This window comes from Chelonoidis abingdonii, chromosome 14, assembly GCF_003597395.2.
Source record: "Chelonoidis abingdonii isolate Lonesome George chromosome 14, CheloAbing_2.0, whole genome shotgun sequence".
NCBI lineage: Eukaryota > Metazoa > Chordata > Testudines > Testudinidae > Chelonoidis > Chelonoidis abingdonii.
Window position 1 is genome coordinate 2,716,011 of NC_133782.1, and position 17,729 is coordinate 2,733,739.

General features: G+C 56.3%; 1 protein-coding gene across 1 annotated transcript; it reads right to left on the minus strand.

Moving 5' to 3' along the window:
- Positions 1 to 863: 863 nt before the first annotated feature.
- On the minus strand, positions 864 to 17,606 carry COX4I2 (cytochrome c oxidase subunit 4I2). The gene is made up of 5 exons (XM_032766374.2): positions 16,888 to 17,606; positions 14,767 to 14,863; positions 4,994 to 5,155; positions 2,352 to 2,483; positions 864 to 1,378 (listed from the first exon to the last, which is right to left on the minus strand). The coding sequence occupies exons 2-5, from the start codon at positions 14,861 to 14,863 to the stop codon at positions 1,242 to 1,244; spliced, it is 528 nt and encodes a 175-aa protein (XP_032622265.1). The 5' UTR covers positions 16,888 to 17,606; the 3' UTR covers positions 864 to 1,241.
- Positions 17,607 to 17,729: the final 123 nt, after the last annotated feature.

Here is a 17,729-nt window from a genome sequence, read left to right on the forward strand (position 1 = left end):
GACGGTGTCCTGTAGAAACACCTGTGTCCTCTCTGCTCTGCCTGCACTGAAACCCCTTTGCACACTCGAGGAGGAGCCAACATGCACCAGCAGTGTGTCCGAGTGGAGAATGTGCCTATCCAAGCCCTGCAGGGCCAGGCCGATGTAGCGTTTAGCAGTGCGTGCCTGGCCCTACCTCCCTCTGTGAAATAGGTGGTTTGCCAGAGCCCAGCACTACGAGCTACAGCTGCCTGGGTTCCAATAGCCACTCTGGCCCTTCACTGCCTCAGATGAGTTGCTTATTCCCGCTTGAGGGAGAAGTCCAGGACTCTTCGCCCTGCTCCAAAGCCCCAAGGATTGCTGGCAGGGTGTTCTGAAGATGTGTCCTGTGCAGCGCTAAGTGAATGAACTACACTTGCAGAGATTCACCTGGAGCAGTCTGCAGGGGTGAGGCCTGAGCCCAATGCCACTGCACAGGCTGAGTGGATGGAGAAGGAATGGAGCTGCCTGCACTCCCAGAACTCCATTAAAATGCTCCCATGAGCACACTAGCCCCCGGGTTCCTGCAGTGTCCAGGGCTGGGGTGCCACCCTGGCTGACTCCTCTCCATAGACGAACACAGGCCTAGATTTCTGCCTCCCAGCAGGTAAGAACTGGCTATCAGGGAAGGGAGAAGAACCGGGTGACTGGAGAGGACAGTAGGCCTGGCCAGGTGATGCTTTAAGGAACTGCGCGAGGGCGAAGGGTTCCTTGCTGTACCCTGGGGGACAGGAGTGGATTGCATGGGGAGGCTCTGAGGGGGAAGTTACCAGGAACCCCGGAGCTGAGAACAGTGGGTCTCTCCTCCTCTCCCCTTTGTCAGGTACAAGACAGAAGCTGCACACTGCGGATTTAGTGTAGTGTTTTATTCCATGTGAGCAGGGAACGGACAGTGCCAATGCTCATTCACCAGAGACAGGCCGGGCCACGGGACGGATCTCCCAGTGGGCCAGGGAGGGGCAGGGCGGAGACTGGAGCCAGCTCACTGCCCAGGACCAGGCTGCACAGCTGAGCTGGCGCAGGAGAGGGAGAGCTGCGGACAAGGCACGAGGGGTCAGGTGGGGGGGCTTGGGCTGGCAGCCCAGTGAAGGATGGGGCTAGGGGAGCCAGGCAAGAGTGGCTTTGCTCCAGCTGCTCTCTCCCAGAGCGCTGGCCTCTTGCTGCTCGGGAATGGCAGTGTGCAGGCGCTGCCCGCTGCAGGTGGGGGGTGGAGGGCATCCCCTCTACTTCTTCCACTCATTCTTGTCGTAATCCCACTTGGCGGAGAAGCCCTGAATGGGGTTCATGCGCATGTCCAGCATCCTCTTGACCTGCTGAGCCTTCCACTCGTCCGTCAGGGTGTGCGGCTTCGGGGGGAACACTGGGGACATGGCGAGGGGAGAGCTCAGAGCACCTGCCTGCCTGGTTCTCCACCCAACGGGCCGTGGCCACGTTATTCCCCATCTCCCCTCCCGCCGGGGCATGGGATCAGCCCTGGACGTGGGCGGCTTCTCCCCACCCCCTTTCCCCACCCAGGCTGTGCTGGGAATGTGGCTGGCTCAGTGGCATTACGTGGGCACCAGGCCAGCCCAGCACCTGGCCCTGCCCGGCCCCCCAGCAAGGGGCACAAGCTGGCTGGGCTCAGGCTTGTTCACGCCCGCGAGGTCCCAGGGCAGCGGGGCAACCCCAGGCCTGTCCTAGGATGTGCTGGCTCCGGCGCCCTACACTGGAGGGTGCTTCTCCAGGAGGGGTTGGGAGGAATATTTGCAGCGGTTTATTTGTCCCTGGTGCCGTTTTAAAGAAGGGGCTTAGAAAACCTTCGGGCTCTTGCAGCCTGTGTGCACCGGGGGTGAGGCCAGCAGAGCCCAGAGGGGGTTTTAAGGGGATCTGAGGACCAGTGTCCCAGCACGATCTAGGTGTCAGCTCTGTAGAGGGCCTGGGTGGGCAGGGTTAAGAGCAGACCCACTCGAGGGCATGCCCAGATGGATAGAAGTGTATAGCCGTGCTCTGAGCTCTGCTTCGCCAGCTCCTCTGGGCCCAGGGCCTCGCTCCTCTGCCACTTCCATCCACTGCTAGTTCTTGCCCCAGCCCAGGCCAGAGCACGTGGCCAGCTGCAGGTCCAGGCCTGGATGGCAGCAGAGCCAGGTTTCGAATGATGTGTCACAAACCCCCACTCAGGCTGGGGCAGGAAGTTCTGGGCAGTGGAACATGGGGACACTCCTAGAACAATAATTGGGAGGGATTTAAAGGGGGAGCCTCTACAGAGGCAGTAGATTGTCACTACAGCCCCCCAGCAGTGTCCCGTTTGCCTTCCCACGTGTTGTCCTACAAGCCTACGGTCCATCTCTCCTTACCATAGACTCGCTGCCACCACACGATTAATCCAGTGAAGCCAAAGAATACGAAGACGCCTCCTAGCACCGTCTTCCATTCGCTGGATGGCCTGTTCATCTCTGCGAAGGTCTGATTGAACTTCAGGCGATAGACTAGAGAGACAGTGGCAAGGCTAAGGCAGCCCAGAGAATCCCAGCCCACTCTGACAGCCAGTTGGCTCCCCCACCCCGGGGGCTGCTGGAGAGACCGTGTTAGCACCGAGATTGCAGCCTAGAGGGTGCCTGTCTGTAAAGGGGGCTACAGACAGTTCTGGCAAAGGCTTTGTGGTGGCCGCTAACCTCAGAGCCCCCTCTGCCCCCCTCATCCCATCTGCTGCTCCCACAGGCTATTCGTGTGGCCAAGGCCCCATCCCTTGCACGGCCCATCCCACCTTTCCTCTTGGGAGCTGTCTGGTTTGTCAGGCCTGCTCTGGCAGGACTTGGACAGCAGTTAACAGGCACGGTAGAGACACAGTCCAAGCTTTTAGACCAGGAATCCAGATGGGAAGAGCACTGAAATCGCGAGGACTGGAATACTGTCCTAGCATAATGGCTCTTGTTGCTTGGCAAATGCAGCGATGTCTGCTTTCCAAGTCCCTCCGTCCGTCCATGTTGGGCTAACAGTGGGGAAGCGCCTGCGTAACACGGTAAGCATGAAGCCCCATGCACAGCAGCCTGTTTTGGGGAGCTCTCCTGTCCTGTCAGCACTGGGGCAGCTCCAACGGTGGAGCCAGGGCTCAGGGTCTCTTCTCGCAGGGCTGAGCAGGGCCAAGCACCATGGGGGTGATCCTAGTGCTACTGCTGAGGGCAGCAAAGATGAAACTGGCCCAGTGCTGAAAACGGGACAAGTTTTTCTACTGGAGACGCACCCTGGGGAGTCTGTGATCGTGTTAGAGAGAGACAAACCCATCTGCACCTGGACCGGGGAAACGCTGGCAGAACCACGCTGGCAAGAGGGGGCTGGAGTGGCTGGGTCGTGGTCTGGGAGCAGAAGATCTGGTCTCTGCCCCCTACAGACTATCAGACATTAGGTAAGTCATTTCACCCTCACTGTGGCTGCTTTGCAGTGCTGATGATGCTTCCCAGGGCATTGCTAAGGCATTGATACGCTTGAGAGCACCAAGGCCAGGGTTAAGTTCTCGATGATGAAGGGAAATGGCCGAGGGGAGGGAAGACCCTGGAAGTTGCTTTGCTCAGCTGTAAACAGGACGAGGACAGACTCCAGTTGGTGGTTACCGGTGTTACCCAGCCGACATATCAGCCCTTTGTGGCTATGTGCATTGATCTATGCGATGGATTCTTGGCCCCTACTTGCAGCCCTTCAGCTATGTGCTGGTTCCTGTGTAGCCGAGGATTCAGGGGCAGCCTGCGTATTTCATGCAGTGGAGCTGGGGTTTAGTTTTCCATGCTTTTGAGTGTAAGTTTTGTCCCAGCGTAAAACGCCAGTGTAATAGTTGTTGCCAGCAGGTGGTCATGTGCACAGAGCTTCCTTGGGCTAGCTCAGATGCAGGCTGGTGCAATATTTGCCCACTCCCCAGTGATTAGATGCATTGACCTGGAATAGATTTAACTGTTCGCCTTCTGCCTGCTCAGGACAAAGCGCTATCGATACACAGCTGGCTGGCTTTGGCTGGCTCCTCTTGTGATGGAGAATTCTGGGGTGACACAGCATCCTCCCTGGCAGATGCTCCAGCTGGGGGAGCAGCGTATTTAAGGCATTATACCAGCTGGTTTACCTGGTATGTCAACTAATGGTGGAGCGGAGAATGCAAGTTACAGGGGGGTTGGTAGCAGAAGGGGAGGGAGCTGCTTCCCGGCTCTGACTTTTCAGAGACTTTTGGGCCTCAGCAACTTAAACACTTGGGCTAAAATTTCCACTGGCACTGGGGTTTCATCACCGCCTGGAGGCCTGGCCCCTGTGGGAGCTAAGATGACTTGAGCCTGACCCTGCCAGATGCTGGGCGTGCTCTGCTCCAGCTGAAGCCAGCAGGGTTGGGGAGGCTGCAGCTTGCAGGATGGGGCTCCGAGTGAGGGATATCGTGGGGGGGAATCCAACTCTGCATGTGCCAGTGCTGATCTCGGCCAACGCCAGAAGCCCAGGGCTCTGGGTATGGACCACGAGGGAACCCAGGGCTATTTCTCAGCAATCACATGCTCAAAGACAATGGAGGATGCAGAGTTCCCTTCCTTTAAATGAAGCAGATCTACAGGAATGCCGGGCTGGGGAGATCTCTAATGCCATGGCCCGGAGAGGGGTGGTTATGGTTTCTCTGTGGGGTTTAGCTGGTTGGAACATCTCTGAATAGCCCAGCACCTCTGTCCCTCAGCCAGAATGGGGCATGGGGCCTGTAGGACTACAGCAGGTTCTCCCGCCCCTACTCGATCCAGGGCCCTCACTGGCTTCCAAGGCCCTGGCCCGCCCAGTTCCCTGGGTCCAGCAGCATGGCCTGTCCCTCCACCCACTGGGTCCCAGACACAGGCCTGCTCGGTCGCCAAGCAGGAGTTGGATGCTGCGCAGAGAAGATGGGGGGGAGGTAACTGACCAGACCCCCCCTCTGGTACCATGACCTCCCCCCGCTCCTGTTCCCACCCCAGCAACAGGGCTTCCGCCCCCTCCTGCTTACGGGCCACTTTCTCCTCGTTGCTCAGCTGCTTCCACGATCCCTTTTCCTTCTCCTTCAGGGCCTTCTGCTCTGCGCTCAGGTCCTTGTGGTAGGGGACATGGGGGAGCGGGGAGCTGCGCTTGTCGTAGTACTGGGGCACCGACATGTCCTCTTGAGTCGCCACTGGAGAGCGGGAGGGCAGAGACTGGCCTCAGCAGAGCCCCAGCACATCCCTCCCGCTGCCCCCCATCCCTCAGTGCTGGAGGAAGGCCAGCCGGGAGCGTCCATCTGCACAGGGACTGCACAGTGTCACCTCAGCCGTGGCCCAGGGCTGTACGGGGACCCTGACAAGTCTTATTCCCATGCTCCAGCTGAGCAAGGTCCATGCAGCAACTAGTTAACAGGGGCAGGACCTCAGGGGTTAACAGGGGAAAACAAGCAGCAGTTTGTGGGAAACGGGCACTGGTGCCATCTTGTGGATAAACTGGGAACAGCGCTTTAAAGCTGCTGGGGAGAGCAGGTAAGGGGGTGGCTACAAGGAGTTTAACTTTTTGTCTTTTTTCTTTTTACGCTGGTGATTTCAGGAGTACCCAAGGATGGGGGGAGGGGGAGGAGACAATAACAAAACGCGGCAATGGCTGAAGCCTTTTTTGTTTGTTTTCACCATACAAGTTAGCAGCGATCGGACGACTAACCTAGTAAACATCAGGGTAAGCAGGGTGGGATCTGAAGCTAAAATACAAAAAGAACAAGCTAAGAATTACTTAGACAAGTTAGGTGTCTTCAAGTCAGCAGGACCTGATGAAATGCATCCTAGAATACTCAAGGAATTGGCTGAAGAGATCTCTGAGCCATTAGCAGTTATCGCTGAGAACTTGTGGAGGACGGAAGAGCACCCAGAGGACTGGAAAAGGGCATAAAAAGAGGAACAAGGACAACCCAGGGAATTATAGACCAGTCAGTTTAAGTTCAGTGCCAGAAAGATAATGGAGCGAGCAAGCAAGCAAGCAATTTGTAAGCACCTAGAAGAAAATAAGGTGACAGTCAATATGTTTTTGTCACGAACAAATGATGTCAAATCAACCTAATAGCCTTCTGCCAGGTAACAGTCCTTGTGAATAGGAGGCGAGCAGCAGATGTGACATAGTTTGACTTTAGTAAGGCTTTTGATACTGTCTCACATGACCGGCTCATAAACTAACTAGAGAAACACATCCCAGATATAAGGTGGGTGCAAAACTGGTTGGAAAATCATGCTTGGAGAATATTTATCAGGGGTTTGCATTCAAGCTGGAAGGACCTATCGAGTGGGGTCCCACAGGAATCTGTTCTGGGTCTGGTTCTGTTCAAAATCTTCATAAATGATTTGGACAATGGCATAAAGAGTATACTTCTAAAGTTTGCAGAGAATCCTGTGGCACCTTATAGACTAACAGACGTTTTGGAGCGTGAGCTTTCGTGGGTGAATACCCACTTCGTCAGATGCAGGTAGTGGAAATTTCCTAAAGTTTGTGGATGATACCAAGCTGGGAGGGGTTGCAAGCAATTTGTAGAACAGGATTAGAATTCACAATAATCTGGGCAAACTAGAGAAATGGTCAGAAATAAATAAGATGAAATTCAATAAGGACAAATACAACGTACGACGCTTGAGGAATAAGCAATTGCACAAATACAAAACGGGCAATGACTGCCTAGGAAGGAGCACTGTGGAAAGGAGCTGGGGGGGACAGTGGATCACAAGCTAAATTTGAGTTACCGATGTGATAACTGTTGCAAAACCCATTCTGGGATGTGTTAGCACGTGTGTTATAAGCAAGACACAAGAAGTAATTCTTCCGCTCTACTCAGCTCTGATAAGACCTCAGCTGGAGAATTGTGTCCCATTCTGGGCACTGCACTTCAAGAAAGATATGGACAAATTGGGGAAAGAGCAACAAAAACAATTAAAGGAAAACATGGCAGAAGAAGGAAGATTGAAAACATTGTGTTTGCTTAGTCCAGAGAGAGAAGATCGAAGGAGCACATAAAACAAGGTTACTCACCTTTGTAACTGTTGTTCTTCGAGATGTGTTGCTCATATCCATTCCAGTAGGTGTGCGCGCGCCGCGTGCACGTTCGTCGGATACTTTTTACCCTAGCACCACTAGGTGGGCCGGCGGGGCGCCCCTGGAGTGGCGCCGCATGGCGCCTGATATATAGCCCTGCCGGCCCAACGCTCCTCAGTTCCTTCTTGCCGGCTCCGCGACAGAGGGGAAGGAGGGCGGTGTGTGGATGGATGAGCAACACATCTCGAGAACAACAGTTACAAAGGTGAGTAACCGTCTTTTCTTCTTCGAGGCTTGCTCATATCCATTCAGTAGGTGATCTCCAAGCCTTACCTAGGCGGTGGTTCAGAGTGAGACGTTGCCGAAAGCAGACTGCTGTACAAGGCAGGCATCGTCGGCAGTCGGCTCGATGATGGTCAACCAGCACATAGTGCGCATGTAAAATGTGCACAGCCGACCAGCGTACCGCCCGCAAAGTGTCTTGAGAGGTTGATGTATCCCCTGGATATTTGAAGAGAGAGATCTGAGACAGCGCCCCCCCACTTTTTGTGCCGTGGACACATGGCTCTTTTGTAGAACACACGAGCAAACTAGATAGGATGCCCCGCCGCGCTTTTTTTGCCCTTATAAACACGCTTGGATGAAGATAGTGGGCGGACACCCCCCCAAAAGACAGTAGAAGTCATTCCGCAGCACGTTTCTGAACAAAATTTTCTGTTAATAAGCAACGGCCGGGGTTTGGGAATCATCCCCCACCGAGCGTTAACCATAACGAATGACACACACATAGCCATTACACTTGCGTGGAATTTGTTTTTAGGGGAAAAAATAAACATTTTGGGGGAGAAGAAACACCAACTTATAGAGCGGTTGGGAGGGAGGCGTGAACTTAACACAAGGCGCTAAAACTATGATAGAAAGAGAAACACAACAGGAGGCAAAGACGCCGAAAAATACAAAAGCGAATAAGGCTCAAATGATAAGCATAATAAACCGCCTCTTCGCTCGTACCACCGCCTTAAAAATAAAAGTAAATTCGCAGCAGGGAGCACAACGGCCCCACCGATTTCTACCACGCCCCAACCGTGTCGTGCTGCCTGGTCCCTACTGCGCCTTGGACACAGGAAAAAGACGGCTCTGGCTATAACAGAGAAAGAAAAGAAAAAAACAAAGCAGTGCTCCGCAAAGAGATGCAGAGAGTCTTAATAGGGTTATATATAAAAAGTCGACCTTTTGTTTTTTTTTGTGACCCGAATGTTATTCTTTCAATGGTTTCTCAAACTGAGGAAAAAGGAAAGAAAACATCGGACAAAAGAACTGGAGATATGGAAAAGAAAAAGTTGGTGTCGCTCCCCCCTGACGCCAATTCTTTGAAACACACTAACTTCTGGTGATAAAATAAGGTAGAAAATTGCACGAGTGCACCCCTTTCTTCATTAAAGGATAAGAAAGGGATCCCAACTATCGAGTATGCGGCGACACACCGATAGCGGCGAAAGACAGAATATAGAACAAAACCCACGACGGGGAGGAAAGGATAAAAGCTACCAGGGTTGGGTTTTTTAAGTTTTGATCGTGCTTCTTGCAGCGCACAGAGCCAGTATAGGGTATTAGTAGAAAGAACACCGCAAAAGGGTCGGCACACCAACGCAACTGGGCTCAAAAGGGCCCCAATAAGTCATGAGGGCTAAGACCCCCCCCCGGCGGGGAGGGTTCACAAGGCCATAACACTTATTTGATTTGATCCACCACCACAAGGAGTGAGTGGGGGGTTGTATTAGGAGGTTGCTGTAACCTCCGCGCCAGAGTGAGTCCCAATATGTTTTCCGCCCCATTTTGTATTCCAACCCTTTCACCCACAAGGTACCTGGTTAAAAAAACAAAAAGAGAAAGGGTGTGGTTTTTTTTTTCCCCCCAATGGTGTGGGGGCGCCGCTCGTGAAACGGTAGGGAAGTACCGCCTCAAAAAATAACATTGTTTTTTTAAAACGTTCCCCTTTCATGCATAGAAGGTGTCCCAAGTTATCTTTCTGTGCTCACCCCCAGGCATGGATATTTATGGTCGGTAGAAATTATTGAGTTTGCGCCTTAGAAATTTGGAACTTTATAAACTTTGATTGATAAAATAGAGAGAAACGGTAGATTAAGGACTTACTCTTTTGGTTGGTGTCAAACACCTTGGTAAAGAAAGAGATTTTTTAGAAGAAGCTAGAGGAGTTATGTCTCATTATGGATACTTATTTCAGAGACTTTTTAAAAAAAATGTGTGAATCGGTTTTTACTAAGAACCGTTCGAAAGTACTCTTTTTTAACAAAAATTAAAATTAAAAATATGCAGATAAGCCCCCCTCTGGATCCGGACACCCCCTTGGGGCTTTGTGGGGCCCCGCAAGGACGCAAAGTGGAACACATCGCTCTCTGCGCGGAGGGGCCACAAGTCGCTTTGGGGAGGGGGAGTGGCACCCCCCAGGAGCTATTAGGAAACATCGTCACCCGAAAAGCCTTTTTTTGCAAATTGCTGAAGTAGGCCCGCCCCTTCTCTGCTTACCCCCGGCAAAAACAAAAAACGTGGCCAGCGGCATTGATCTCTGATGAACTGTACATGCCCGGCTACCTTGGCCTCGGAAGTCCCTCGAATCAGCCAGTCGTCGAGGTAGGGAAAACATGGATGTGACGACGACGGAGGTAGGCCGCTACTACTGCCATACACTTGGTAAAAACTCGAGGGGCCGAGGAGAGGCCGAAGGGCAGAACTGCAAACTGGTAGTGACGACGGTTCACTATGAAACGAAGAAACCTCCTGTGCGGTGGGTAGATCGCAATATGAAAATATGCGTCCCTCATGTCGAGAGCAGCGTACCAATCTCCGGGATCGAGGGAAGGAATGATGTTTCCCAGGCCTATCATGCGGAACTTGAGCTTCCTGATATACTTGTTCAGAGCTCGCAGGTCCAAGATGGGGCGGAGGCCGCCTTTCGCCTTGGGAATCAGGAAGTACCTGGAAGTAGAACCCTCTGCCTCTCAAAAAAGAGGAGAGATTAACCCTCCCTCTATGGCTCATCGAGGACTTGGAAACTTCCTGATAGGAGGAGTTGCTCGTAGAGGGTCCCTGAAGAGGACGAGGAGGAGGGTGGGAAGGCGCGGTCCGAAACAACTGAAGACGGTTAGCCACCTCCACCGTGCTTGAGCCCAGCGGTCTTGATGTTAGCTGGGACCAAGCAGGAAGAGAAGCGGCGAGGCGGTTTGGAAAACTGGGTGGATTCCTGGGGAGATCGTACGGTGTCCTCAGAGCGCACCTTCAAAAGCTGGGTTTTCGGTCCACAGGTGTTTTGCTGGGACCGGAGCCTGTACCCCTGGAGGCCAGGCTGGCGTCTATGAGAGCGTCCTGCCGTCTGGCTGCCTGGAAGAAGTCTTGTCTCGGCCGAGCGGGTGGGTAGAACCTCGGGGCTGGGGACGAAGGGCATCTTGCGTCTGCGGCGCTATGCATCCCCAGCGAGCGCATTATGACACGATTGTCTTTAGACTTTGAGGTAGGGTCTGCTCTTCTGAGAGAAGAGACCGCCGTCAAAGGGAAGGTCCTGTATCGTGTTATTTGTGACCGCTCCGTGCGGTAAACGGACGCTTTGCAGCCATGGAAATGTGCCTCATAGGCGACCCCTGTGCCGAGAGTTCTAGCTCCGGAGTCTGCCCGCATCTATAGAGGCCTGAAGGAGGTCCGCGCTACCTTTCTTACCTCTGCTGAGCGCCGAGAACTCTTTGCGAAGTCCTGTGGGAGAAGGTCAGTAAATTTCGTCCCTGCCTCCCAAGGTAAAACTGTACGGTCTCAGGTGGCTGTTGATTGGCGATTCTTGAGCTGGAGTGCCCCCAGCAGAGTCAAATCTTCCTGCCAGGAGGTCCATGCGCCTGCCTCTCTAGACTTGGGCGCAGGTGCTTGCTGGACCATTGCCGCTCTCAGCTCGTTGACTGATTGGACCACCACCGGCAAGATCGGAGGGTTGAACAACAGGTATCGTAACCCTGTGGAGGGGACATGTATTTGCCGCTCACCCTCTTGCCATGGGCGGACCGAGGCGGGGTCTGCCAGATGTATCGGCTCGCTGCCTGGATGGTACGAATAAAGGGGAGCGCTACTCGCGGGTCGGGGCCTCGCTGAGAGGTAGTGACCACCGGGTCGTCCACCTCGGGACTTCCTCCACCTGGCAGGTTTATGTTCAGAGCAACCCGCCGTAGAAGGTCCTGTGCGCCCTGAGGTTGATAGGCGTGGGCCTGATGTGGATGTTCCGCCACAGCCTCGTCCGGGAAGAAGAGGACGAGACTCCCGGGACCAAGGGTCTTGAAAGAACTCTTGGTTCGGTGGGCATCTGCGTTGATCAGGGTGAGGTGCGTCCTGTCCATAGCGTCCGCAGGTGGCCTGCTCACCGTGTCTAGGGTGCTCTTCGGTCAGAGGGAACCGAGCGAGCAGAGGCTGGTGATGCCCTGGCTCTGGTGGTACGCCACGGAGTCCAAAAGGCCACTGCTGAGGGCTGAGTGTCCGAATCCCCATAGACGCTGAGTCGCCATGGGAGGAAACGGTAGGCTGGCGGTTGGCCACAGCGGCGAGCGGTATGAGAAGGGAGACGATCGTCTCTACGGCCAGTGAATCACGTCACTGTGGTGCCGGGAACGGTAGTTGGAGTCCCGCCGGTGCGTGAATGGAGACCGGGATCTACTACCAGCTCGGGTGCCGGGAGATGACCAGTGCCGGGAAGCCGCCGGGCCGAATCGGCTCGAGACTGCGGTGCTGGAGGTCGATCGGTGCCGGGACCTCCCGTGCTGGACCGGCTCCGTGAGTGCGGTGCAGGAACGGTGCCGAGATCGGGAGCGTGCCGGTAAAGCCGCGACGGTGATCGGACCTGAGGCGGTCCCGTGAGTACGTCCGGTACCGTGAGGGGAACGGTACTGGACTGCGAGCGGCCACGGATCCAGAGCGATGGTGAGACCGGCCGGCCTGCGAGCCTCAGATCTGGAACGAAGTCCCACGGTGCCGGGTGAAGAAGGTCTTACGAGAGCCAGCTTGCCATTAGTGTGGGACCCGCACGGCGGTGCCGGGGTCGAGGCAGCTCAGGCTCGTCATCACAATAAGGTCCCGTGGGCGTGAGATGTCTCCGGGGTAAGGCACAATGAGTCAACCGCGGCCCGCGCCGGGAGCCAAAGGCACCGGACTCGACGGCCTGTCCGGGGCCGGAATCACGGTGCGACAGACCTCGATGCCACGGCAGGAGTCGGTGCGGGCGTCTGTGACGGTAAGCGCTCTGATGCGGGGCTGGGTGTAGTGGCCGCAGGAGGCTTACGCTTCTTGCCTTTCGGAGAGCGGGAGCGGTGCCGACCAGGAGTTTGGAGCCGGAGACTGGTGAGGTGTCTTTTTAGCGGCGGAGGGTGCGTGCGAGGAAGGGCGCTTGTGCCCGGTGCCGCTGGCGGGCGAGGACGGTGAGTGAGCGCTGCCTCCATAAGTATGTTTAAGGCGAATGTCCCTCTCTTCCGGGTTTGGGCTTGAACGCCTTACAAATTTTACATCTGTCTGTCAAGTGGGAGTCGCCCAGACACTTTAGACAGGAATCGTGCGGGTCGCCTGTGGGCATCGAGCGACGACAGGTCATGCACGGTTTGAAGCCTGGCGACCCGGGCATGGGCCCGGTGCCGGGGTTAGGGACGGGCTAACCCGCGATCCCTACAAACTAATTTACAACGACTAAACAACAAAACTATCTACTAACTATTATATAAAGTTCAACTATATACAATTCAAGAGAAAACGAGTGAATGCTAGGGAGGTGGAGAACAGATAATCTGAGCTCCACAGTTCCAACGACCGACACAGGCGGTAAGAAGGAACTGAGGAGCGGTTGGGCCGGCAGGGCTATATATCAGCCGCCATGCCGGCACCACTCCAGGGGGCGCCCCGCCGGCCCACCTAGTGTTGCTAGGGTAAAAAGTATCCGACGAACGTGCACGTGGTGCGCGCACACCTACTGGAATGGATATGAGCAAGCACTCGAAGAAGAACAGCAAGTTTCAAGGACATAAAAGATTGTTACAAGGAGGAGGGTGATAAATTGTTCTCCTTAACCACTGAGGACAGGACAAGAAGTAAAGGGCTTGAATTGCGCAAGAGAGACCTAGGTTAGACATCATGAAAAACTTGCTAACTGCCAGAGTGGTTAAGCATGGGCACAAATTACCCACAGTGGCTGTGGAATCTCCATCACTGGAGGTTTTTAAGAGCAGGTTGGACAAACACCTGTCAGGGATGATCTAGCTAATATTAGTCCTGCTTCAGTGCAGGGGCCTGGAGTAGATGACCTCTGATTTTCCCTGAGTTTGCGGTTAGTGTTAAAGGACGTGTCGGGCGAGTGCTCACAACTTAATTGAATCTTTAACAAAGACTTCCATTCTCCCAAGTGTGAGTTACTCACTGAAGTTAAATATGTGCTTATCCTTTGCTGCCGTCTGATTAAAAATCCCAACCCTGCAACATTGCTCAACTTTCATGCTTGGGGTGGCCTCATTTCTCCACATAGGGCCTTAATTTCTAATGTCAAAAGGTGCAGAGAGGAGAAGAGGTGGAGTAAAGCCCCCTGCCTTCTCAGGCCCCCTTTATACATCACAGAGAAGGGCCCAGGCCCAGCTTCCCTTGTCTTTGCTGGTTACCAGTCGGGGCCTTCCCCAGCACTCCACACCCAAGTCTGTTCTATTCGCTAGGGCTCACAGGGGCTCAGCGGAACCAGGACACTGTGAGAGCCCGGAAGTTAGCAAGTAGCCCTATCCCTACGGGAGAAAGACTCACAAGTAGCTGCAATTTCGGCACTTTGGAGCAAGCAAATAGCTGCTGTAAGAGAATTCATCGAAGAGCTCCAGCCACTGGTCTGAAATTCTGGCCCCATTGACGTCAGTTGCAAAATTCTCATTGAATTACTGGCCCTACTGAAGGCAGTCAGGTCTGGTGGGCTGAGCCCTGGGGGAGATCAGCCTCAACCCGGAGCAGGACTGGAGAGAGAATTGTGTCATTTTATGAGCAAAATGTTCAATGATTCAGGCTACGATCTTGCGTGGAGCTCTGAGGCCTAGAAAAGACTGATGCTGGGTGAGTGCTTGGTTAGAGCCACCGAGTCCCATGCTGCAGGGCGGAAGCAGTTTGCAGGCAGGGGTCAGGAAGGAATCCACTCCCTGTTCTCCAGAGTGTAGGGTTGGCCACTCAGGGTATTATTGGGAATAACTGGGTCTACCATGAACAACACACCTGCGGTGGCCTGGGTCAGCTGACAGGTTTACAGGGCTCAGGCTGCAGGGCCGTACAAGTGCAGTGCAGATGTTTGGGCTCCGGCGGTGCAGGCACCGTTGGCTCTGCGAGCCCCCTCCGGCCTGAGCTCTGCAATGTCACAGTCCTGCAGGCCGAGCACCTGAGCCAGCCGCAGGGGTTTAAGGGCAGGGTAGGCCTGAGGCCAGGCGTTTTTGCCTCCGACAGGCCAGGAGCCCCGGCTGGAGGCAGGCTGCAGAGTGGGGCGGCCTGTGGTGTGGAGCTCTGCTGTTCCCCAGGCGCATGCAATGCTGCTTACGCAGCCCTCCGGAGCCACAGCTCCAGTACCAGTTCCCCTCTGCTGCCTGACCTGGACACCAGAGCCAGTGGGGGCCCCCAAGAGAAAGGCAGGAGGGGAGCCAGTGACCCCCAGGGCTGGCTCGCAGGGACATTGGGCGAGGGAAGGGCTCTTACCTTGTCCGCTATGGCCATGTGCTGCTCTGATGCTGGCAGCGCCCAGGACTCCTCTCCTGGCCAGGGTGCCCACGCGCAGGGCCGGCAGCGAGAGCATCTGGCGGATCAAAGCATTGGCACCGCTGTCACGTGGGGGGCTGTGCTGTGCTGTCCAAGGGGGGAGAGCGCCACCCAGCTGCACCCCAAGGACCTGCACCAGCTGCCCCCCACCCAGGAGAATCTGGCAGTCTTGCTCGAACCCTTGATCTCCTCACCATCAGCCTGCTGGCACAGCCTTTAGCAGAGAGGGGGGTGTCCCCAGCAGGCCAGATGTAGGGAAGCTGCCATCTGATTGGCAGCTGGGTGGGAATCTGGCTGGTCAGTGTCCCCTGGCACCATGTCCCCTCCCCCATGGCAGCTTCAGGCTCACAGTGAAAGACCTTGGGCTGCAGAACCCAGCTGGCCTCAAATCTCTTGGTGCCCCTTGGTGGCAAGGACAGGACGGATCATCCCTGGTGCTGCCCGGCCCTCCCCAGCACAGAATGCTCCAGACCGAACGGGGGCAGGATCCTATCTCCAGTAACTGCTCTGGAAAGAGGCAGGACTGTATCCCGAACCCACATCCAGGGGGCAAGGGCATGAGCAGCAGCCCTGGGAGTTGGCACAGGACTGCCCTGGGCACCTGGGTTCTGTTCCTGGCTCTGCTACTGACTCCTTGGGTGACATCGGGCTAGGCATGCCCCCCTCTCTGTGCCTCAGTTTCCCCAACTGCAAGACCTGAATGGGGTGTGGAGAGAATTGTCATTTGGGAAGAACCTGTAGAGGCTTGGATGAAGGCTGCCAGAGCATCCCTGCAGTGCCAGCGCAGCTTGTCCCAGGCCCAGCCAGCGAGTGAATTTCCAAGCTGGGTGGAAGGGCCAGCTGTGCAGAGCATTCGTTGCCTTCACTGCAAGCCGCTCCAGCCCGTGCCTGCCAAGACTCATTTTCTTGTGATTTACCAGGCTGCTCTGCCTGCAGCTTTCTTCCCCACTAGCGCCAGCCTCTGCTCCAGCACCCGGGGCCCAGGAGCGCAGCCGCTGTCCCCGCGCCCCAGGTGGGAGGGCAGGAGAGCAGGCTTGCCTGCTGCAGGCTCAGCTGCCGTGAGGGGTGCCACCTGGCCAGGTTTTCCCAGGCTTGTCCCTGTGTCGAGGTAGCTGTGCCAGGCAGTCTGCCAGCCGGCTCTGCACCCTGCCAGCTGGCCGCTTGTATGGGCACAGGACGATCCCGGATGTCCTGGTTTTTTTGTACTTCAGAGGTGGCAGTCCTACCTGCCATGGCAGCTCACCTCCACGATGCCAGCCTGGTGCTGGCCAGGCCTGTGGCCCCCATGCTGCAAGACTTGGGCACTCGGGGCTCTGGCCCAGCCACGGGGAGGGCTCCGTGCCCTTCAGCTCGGGGCGTCACAGCTGACTCTGCCACCATGTGCTAAATAAGGAGACTGGGACTTGGCAGGACACTGTCCTGTCTGACCTCTACCAGCAGGACACAGCTAACCCACACGGGCAAAGATACAGGGACGGGGCCGCAGGGATGGGCCAAAAGCCCCCAGCCCTTGGCCAGCATTGGGGACAGTGGGGCCTGGGGCTGCTCCCACCCTGGGGGTCACCCAAGTGCACTAGATGCTGATGTCAGAACCGAAGGAATCCCCCCCCCCCCCGAAATGCCTGGAGTGTAGGGGGGAGCCTGGGAAGCCCCTTCAGTCCTGTGGAGTTACAGATACGGCCCCTCTCCTGCCTTAGGGACTGGCCCGTCTCCCCCCTGCCAGAATCAGCCCCAGGGGTTCATGGGGGGCCAGGTAGGTTTGCATGCGATTTCCAGCTGAAGCAGTGGGGTTGCAAGCTGCCCGTCGCCCTCTGCAGAGGGCTCAGCTGTGGGGCCAGGGGCCAGCCTGCTCGCCAAAGTGCAGCTAGAACAGAGGCAGCCGCTCAATGTCCCTACCCCAAACCCCTCTGTTTCTGGCTCAGCCCTGGGCCCAAAAGGCTGTGGATCCTGCAGCCCCCGGCCTGACGCGAGAGGGCAGTGCCAGGTAGCTGGGCCTCCGGCTGCCTCGGTTGGCCCCGCAGGCCCCCTGGCACCGGAGCAGGCAGGGCCGTGCGTACTTACTGCAGGACGAGGCAGGGCGGGCTGCAGCCAGCTGAGAAATGGAGGCAACAGGCGTCCCCGAAGTGCAGCTTGTGCTGGGTTCTGGGCATGGGGCCAGCGCAAACACGCCGGCCAGGCCAGCAGAGACTCTTATTCTAGAACAACTCAGCTGCACAGACGTGGGATTGTGGGAGAACATACCACCCTGCAGGGCCCCCCCCGCCTCCTGGCAGCGCACGGCCTCTGAGGGGGCACCCAGAAATCTCGCTGCTCAAGCCTTCAAGCCCCCCCTCCCACCCGAGCCCTCAGGCCTGACCATTTCAGCGGCAGGACTGCATGGGCTGGAATGGATCCCTCCAGCAGGCTGGCAGGGGGCCAGTTCCCAGGCAGACGCCCCCCCTGAGCTGGAGGCGCCGTAAGAGTCCCTGACCGAGCCAGGCTCAGGCAGGGGAGGAAGGGGGAGGCGGGGGCTGGAGCCACTGGTCTGCAGCCGCTGGCTCCTGAGCCTGACGCAGGCAGAGACGGGGCCGGGGCCATTGCAGGCTGGTGACCTGTGACCCCGTGTGAGGCTTGGGCCCCAGCCCTGAGCACAGCTGCAGGCCAATGCTCCCTTTGGGGTCCCATCTTCCTGCGGCCCTGCCGTCGCCGCAGGGCGCGTTAGAGGGGCCTAGGCCCTGCCTGATGCTGCTGTGCTATGAGGAGCCATGCCATGCTCCCTGCTAGCCGTGCCCATCGTACCCTCGAAACCAGGGGATGGGCGGGGCCCCTGGACGGCACGCCCCAGAAATCCTGCTGTTCCTCCCCCACCCCAGCCCCTGGCTCAGTGGCTGAGCTCCCGTCCCGCGCAGGCCCTGCTGGAAGGG